Raw genomic sequence first — 7428 nt, 5'->3', positions numbered from 1 at the left:
CAGGAAGTTCAGGAAGCTTTATATTTTTTTTTTTTTAAGGCAAGTCAACCCTTGGTTGACCTCACAGATTGCAAGGACCTTGTTAGCTTACAATTTATTTTTTCCTTCCTATTTATGCTTACAGCATCTGGTCTTCCTAGGTGATCTCCCATCCAAGTACTAACCAGGCCCACCCTTGCTTCACTTCCAAGATCAGACATTGGGCTTGTTCAGGGTGGCATGGCTATAGACCATGAGATGTGCTAACCGCTACACTATGGAACCACATCCATATTATGTACTTTAATTCTCATAACAACCTTTAATGTAGTCAGCATCGTCCTTATTTCAGAGGTGTAGAATCTGAGACTCGAGAAAGTTAATTTGCTATTTTCCTCATGTATAAACAATTATCCTTATGTTTAGGCACAAATAACTTTTATTAATTGTAATCAGTGAAACTTTATTAGTTGGTGTTCTATAAACACTGGTTATCAAAAAAACATAGCTGTATTTAAACATAGCTGTATTTGAAAAGTACTATGCCAGTTAGGAGATATTCTCAAAGCTACAGCTAGAACAAAAACATTTGAGAAAAGTTAATACTTTTGAAAAGTGGAAAGGAAGAAACACTAAAAAACCCAAGTCAGCTTGACATTATTCTCTGGTATAATTCTTGTTGGTTTGTAAGATTTAGAAAGGAATACAATTGAGATATAAAAATATCACATTAATTTTTTGGATAAGTTTATTTAATTTGTAGATTTGAGGGCTGATATAGGCTTAGTATTTTTTTTTTTTTGTGGGGGTTCCTTTCTTTCTTTAGGCTTGATATGTTTTGACTTCAGTAAAGCATGTGACACATTTCCCCTGACGTTTACTGCATTTTGATATGGCTATCATGAAGAAATAAACATTTCCTTTTAAAAGGTTAAACTTTCTTTCCATTGATAATGGGACACTTATTAAACTGACCATATATTAGTCCACTTAGAAAACCTCAATACATTTCAGAAAGTAGAAATGTATGATTCAGAAAATTAATGAATACTGGTCAGAGAATTTTTCTCGTGATGTCATTTAAGGCCCTGTGCTACAACTTAAAGGAAGGTTTTTGGAAAGTGGATATGTATGTCCTGATTTCCATCATGGCAAAGGAAACTGCCTTTTCAGCTACACTCTGAGTTTCCCTGGGTAAGAGCTTTGCCTTATTTACTTTTGTATCTCCAGTATTTGGCTGAAGCCTTGACACATAGTAGGTGCTCCGTAAATGCTTATTGGATACATAATATAAGCTTCCTCTTACCTGTTGGCAGGTAAAATGGATTTAAGGACATTGAACCTCTTCTCTTCTACCATTGCTCAGCACCATCCCTTGGGGCACTGATCAAGGTAAACTTTCCACTCATATATCAATTGATGTATTTATATCTGCTCTATACAGGCCTGGGTGCTATGGCTAAGGTGGTCCCTTCCACTATTGTTTAGAGTATTCTGAATGATGGGTGAATGACAGGGTGCCTGTGTCTCTGGCTTGCAGCAGGCCTTCAAGAATTAGAGAATGAATTTAAGATATTTTGTTTACCTTTGTCTCTTTTGTCTCTTCCAGGTGTGGGGATGTCTAACAGGGCAAAGAAAGAAGGACTAGAGACATGATTAAAAAAAGAATGCTTCTGAAGCCACCTGTCCCCAAATAGTTTCTCTAGAGCAAGCACAATGTAGGAGGAGAGTGGTCAGTGGGCTCTAAGGACCAGGGGGAGATAAAAAAGTAAAGTGAAGACACTCAGAAAAGTGTATAGGTGAAAACCATCTAGTAACTACATTAAAAAGTTTTTAAATTTGAGAATTATTTTATTAAGAAATGTATAGTGTCAATTACAAAGCAATATGTACATTATTAAAAGTGCTTACAAAATAAATTAAAAATAATTTCATAAATTTAAAAAAATATATTATATTAGCTTTAACAAAGGCATTTCTTCAGGATCTGCTTGTATACATCATTCTCGTCTGTTACATAATTTTTAAAACTTGGCTTAAAACACTCTCACAATATTTGCACGGACATTCTTTCAAATTGCTTCATTGTATGTACAACTTTTTGTTCACACCTTTTTGATTTTATTTCCTTCTTTTGTAAGGGACACATGAAGTGTCAGTACTTGTGGAAGAATATTTAAACAGAGGTTTACACGCCATTAAGTTCAACTTTTTTTCTTTTTCCAAGGGAAAAAGTTCTCCTTCCACTACACTTCTAGATTTTTCCCTTGCATAAGGCTTATGTAATTCCAGCTGAGAATTACTGTCACAAAGCCAGTGGCCCAGACATCAATACTACAGAAGTCTCCCCTGATATCTGAGGGATAGTATTATCCCCCACCTTATAGACCAACATTAAACAGTAAAAGTTTACAAAAATAAGTTAAGACCCTTCCATAACTAAAAAATAACAATTGGTGACCTCTTAAATGTCACAGTTAGAGTTAACATTGCATCTACTTAATGAAGTTGATTTATTTTGTTGCTGTGAAATATGACTTCAATGAAGGTTTATTTTGTTTCTGTTAAATGCGAGTGAAACGAGCCCACAATCTTATTAAGTTTGAGACGACGTCCCGACATTTATTTGTTGTGTCTTCTCTTTTCTTCATTGCCTGGGTATTATTTATCTGTGAAATAGGAAAATCAATAATCAGACTTAATTGTCACTATTGTTACCAACTGTTGAGTGGCAGGTTATATTGTCTTCTCTAGGCAAATCCATCTCTCAGTGTGTCCCTAAAACACCTGCTTACTGTCTGCTCCTATGTGCTTCCCCCAGAGGAACGCCCTCCCATCTTTCCAACCACCTACTTTTGCTTCAAGGTCAAACACCACCTCCTTCACAAGGCCTCTGCTAATTGCTCAGACTTTTCCTTTGGAAACTCTTATAGTGTTTCCCAGTGTGTTTCATTTAACTTGGCTCTCACTTACATGCTGTTTTTATTATTACATCATGGGTATTCCCCACAGTGCTGAGCACGATCTTTTTTTTTACACATAGGAAACACTGAATATTTACTGAATGAATAAGTAAATGAATAAGTTGATGATGTCATGATCTCCCTGGCAAGACCATAAGTTCCTCAAGAACAGGACAAATCCAATGGCTCTTAATAGATATGATTCAGTAAACCTATTATTTGGACCCAAAGTACTCCCACCTTCTGTCCCTTCAACTACCTGGATGTGCCACAGACACTGAAGGCTTTTCTGAAGACCCTAAACTTAAAAAAAAGATTACAACAATCTTTCGGTGTATGCTTCTACCTAAATTACTGTTGAGTAGTTAGTGACAGACTGGACCTCCTAGACATGCAATATTTGGATCAGTAAGGTTACTAAGCAAAAATCTTAAAATCTGCTAAATCATAACTCAATATTATTGGTCTTAGGCTCTCCCTTTGGGCTTGGAAGGGAGATGAAATAAATTACTCGAGACTTTCCCTTTTTTACTGTCCAGAACCTGATCTAGCCTGTCCTCTATGCTCTTCTTACATGGATGAACTTCACTGTGGCCATCTGTAGATTTGTTAGAGTGTCCTTGATAAAAGGCATAGAACTGAACAGGTTTTTCACAGGGCTGCCTGGTATTGAGTACCCAACTTAAGCTCAACCCAGTTCCATTCTATGGCTTCAATCTTCAATCTCCAAAAAAGTGACAGCCTTGGCCACCCAGACACTTGGTGTGCAGACTGATAAAGTCCATTGGTTAACAGATAGCAACCACACATATCTGCATTGTTTCTCTTTGTCTTTTTAAAATTTGCTCTCAGGAAGAGAAATTCCCTGCTTTACTTGCATGTTGAAATAAATAACTTATTGAGTATTAGTTATATGCCAGGCACCATTCCTAGTGTTTCTACAAATATTGACTCATTTTTATACTCACAAACATTCTATGTGGGACTTGCTAACATGATCCTCATTTTGCAGATAAAACTAAGCACACAGAGGCTAAGCAATTTGTCCAAGTTTTCAGTTAGACATTATGGGGCTAGGATTCAAAATCAGGTAAGACAGTCTCCAGACTTCCTGCTTCTAACTCTGCCCTACTGTTTCCATATTTAAAGTTGCACATTCATTCAAATACATGTAACTGAATACACAAAAATTTTATTATATAGACAGCAATATCACCCATACAAGCAATTAAGCAAACATAGGTAAAGATTTAATGTATAATTTAACATTTTAAAAAAGAACACACAATTATTAAGTGATAAGCTGAACTAATGCTGCTCAAATTAATGGATAAAAATCTCATAAGAAGCCCATACACGGGGATTGTGATTTCGAAGGTCTAGGTTGGGTCCCTGGGAATCAGTATTTTGGCGGATCACCTTCCCACGCTCAAGCAGCCAGGACATTCCGATATAGGAGGCTCAGTAATCATACCATGAAACACTGGCCTAAGGTTTAGAACCATAATTCTGCGTAAAGAATCAGAACCCTCGAAATAGTTGGATCTGGGTGGAGACGTCAACGTGGGTCTACAGCTTTTACCCAGTTCATTTGCTCGTCGAAAGATAGAAACTGAATAAAAATCACAACGACTTTTGCATTGCACGGAAACCCCGCTTTGATACAAGGTTAGCTCTAAGATATTAAAAAGTAAAAGTGCGCGGCATCCGCTTACCCGAATTCCGGAGTAGCCTGGGCACTGGAGAGTGAGCGTAGCATTAGTTTTCATTGCGAAGATTTCCTTGGCGAGTGACGTGCAGCCGTGGGTGGGATAGAACGTAAGGAGCACGATTTTAGAGAGGCAATCCGGCTGCTCATAGTCGGCAAAGTTTACGAGAAAAGAAGAAAACGCGGGGGTGGTGGAGAAAAAAAAAAAAGCATTGATAAGACATGAGCGAAAGTGAGGCGGGGGTGCGGTAGGGGAGGAGTGAGGGACACAAATGAGAGTGAGAGGAAGGAGGTCTCGGAGGAGTGGGAGAAAAATCCCACGCAAGGAGAGGAAAGAGGACGTCGTGCGCGAAGCGGCGGGCGCTTCAGGAGAAAGCACGGCGCCGCCTTGCTCCGCCCAAGACTCCGGGCCGCGCTACTGCCAAGAGGGGGCGCGACGCGCGGAGGCACCGCACCCCTGGGATGTGGGGTGTGTACCCCTAACGTCGGGCCCTGATCCTAGTTCCCCTTTTGTCATCATCCCCAGGGGGGCGGGGTGAGGAATGGGCCAGCCTCTTTCGGAACCCCGCTAGTTAATGAGGGAGACTTCCTCGCCTTAAATTGGAACAGAAGTGGCGTTCCAAGGTGGACACCCGCTCAGAGGTTCCGGCCTCAAGTCGTCCCTATTCAGTCGGCGTCACCTGGGAGCCCAGCCACCGCCTGGGGTTCTACACACTACAGGGGACCCTGTTCCTGGAATGCCTGCTGTCTCTGGAGAAAACCAGAAGCACTGACCACTTACTCACCCGGTCTTTACAGTAAACATAGTTGTTGCACAGGGTACATTTGGTCTGGAAGAAAGAAAAAAAGCTTACGATGAGAAAGATAATTTCTTTACCTCCCTATCAAATCAGTCCTCTTCACACCTGGATAGAAAGACCAATTTGCTCCCAGGTTTTAAAGATGCTCCGAAAAGTTTCCATTCAGGCACTCATTTTCTATGCATCTATTCTTGTCATTGACAAGGCAGCGAAACATTTAGTATCGTCAGCTAATGCTTCTAGTGTTTGAAACTGAATATCAAAGGATCCTGGTCTTAGTCTTGGAGGGAGATTCCCCATCCCCATCAAAGTGGGCACACCTGTACACATGTGAGCACTATGCTATTTTCGAATGTCCACATCTTCCCTGTAGTCATTCATGCATTTCATATATGCATGCTCTATCTAGAAATTAGAATAATCGAGAATGATTACCACTATATATTAAACGATTACCACTATATATTAAACAATCTGAAGCGCATCTTATCCCATAGCATCCTAAGGCATCAAGAACATTAGAAAGACCTGAAGTGTACCTCCTGGTGAGGGAAGGTATCCTCACTGCTTAGGGCATAGCTCACAAGAATTCCCTCTCTTTTACTCCTGTTTTGTTTTTTTTTTTTCCCCCTCAAGCCTGTCTTTTTAGCTGTATTGGTGGAGCAGCACTTTAGCAGAGGATAGACACCCTTGGTGGATAATGTGTTAGCTATCAATATTTGCTCCTCATCAGCATCTGCACACTTAATGTGTGCTGGCTTCTAGGTAGTCATATTAGTAGCCGATATATTTCAATATCACTTTAAAAATTTGTGACAAAATTCTGGGCCATGATTTTTCCCCTCAATTATTTTTCTTCCTTTGAAAGCAAAATTATGCTTTGGGTGAGCATGTCTACTCTTCAGATGAAAACATTTTAAAACAATGTTTCTTCACTTACCCCATTCATATATGAGTTCAGCTTTCCGAAAATTACTTCCCGATAAGTTGTTCTAATCTTCTCAAAGTCACAGTCAGTGAAATTGTGGGTTAGCACCAGCCCTACCAGTTGCAAAATGAAGATCTTCCTGAAAAAAACTGAAAGAACAAATAATAAGGCATCAGGCAATGTACTCGGAGACCCCATTCCACCCAAGTTTCACACTAAACTCTTTCCACCCACACTGAATTGCCTCTAGATCTGCAAGGCCTGCCTTAGGAGCAAGTGCCCAGGCACTACTCTTCCCCTCTCATTCCCAGTGCATAGAAGCCCACATTTCACACCCATGCTGTTGCCTTAAGTTGGAGTCTCCCTGATGCTCCAGAGCTTTCTGGCTCCACATATATAACACCTAAACGCCTACGGGCTCTTTTCTCCTAGGCCAATGATTTTCCTTGATGTCATTTGCTTCCTTTATAGAATTCTGAATTGATGACATGAATGAAAAAAAAAAAAAAACAAGACTAGCCAAATCTATGGAATTTTAACATTAGCAAAATTATCAGGAATTTCCCTCACCTTCCTCGTTTGATCTTTGCCCGAAACTCTTGATATATGCCTTAATGTGCTTTAAGAAAGAGATACCCACATCTTTCTCCTACAGGGCCATTTTCATGACCAAGCCCCTTTCTTGTTGGAAAAAAAACACCCCCAAACGGCAGCCACTGTAAGGACTAGGTACCGCGGCTAGTGCATATTGTACACACTGAGCATTTCCTTCAGCCATTTGCAACGAGTGGTTTCCCTCCTTCGTGGCTACTAAGAAAACTCATGTGTTTACTTAATGAGATACTTTGGACAGTGGGTACAGCCTGAGGCTTCGACCGAATTTCCATGTGAAGGCAATAAATGAGCAATTGTGACGGAAATCTTAGGCGCAGGGACGACGAGAAGCTGAAATGAATGGGAAAAGATTCGATGGGCCTGCCCGCCCTCCCTTCCCCCAATTACTTTTCAAAGCACTCTTGTCAATTTCAGGAAAGACGCACTTACACTTCG

General features: G+C 40.1%; 1 protein-coding gene across 1 annotated transcript; it reads right to left on the bottom strand.

Annotated features, from left to right (window-relative positions):
* Positions 1-4357: 4357 nt before the first annotated feature.
* On the bottom strand, positions 4358-6576 carry TSLP (thymic stromal lymphopoietin). The gene is made up of 3 exons (XM_015590347.1): positions 6391-6576; positions 5436-5480; positions 4358-4792 (listed from the first exon to the last, which is right to left on the bottom strand). Exons 1-3 carry the CDS (start codon positions 6574-6576, stop codon positions 4358-4360), a joined length of 666 nt encoding a protein of 221 aa, XP_015445833.1.
* Between the last annotated feature and the right edge of the window lie 852 nt (positions 6577-7428).

The sequence above is a fragment of the Pteropus alecto genome, unplaced genomic scaffold, assembly GCF_000325575.1.
Source record: "Pteropus alecto unplaced genomic scaffold, ASM32557v1 scaffold20, whole genome shotgun sequence".
In the NCBI taxonomy this organism is placed as follows: Eukaryota; Metazoa; Chordata; class Mammalia; order Chiroptera; family Pteropodidae; genus Pteropus; species Pteropus alecto.
This window is presented reverse-complemented; position numbering and strand designations above follow the sequence as displayed.

Coding starts and splice junctions, on each gene's coding strand:
- TSLP (XM_015590347.1), bottom strand. CDS start 6,576: ATGGGGTCTCCGAGTACATTGCCTGATGCCTTATTATTTGTTCTTTCA. Junction 5,481..6,390: donor TGAACTCATATATGAATGGG/GTAAGTGAAGAA, acceptor TCTTTCTTCCAG/ACCAAATGTACCCTGTGCAA. Junction 4,793..5,435: donor ATGTTTACTGTAAAGACCGG/GTGAGTAAGTGG, acceptor GACTATGAGCAG/CCGGATTGCCTCTCTAAAAT.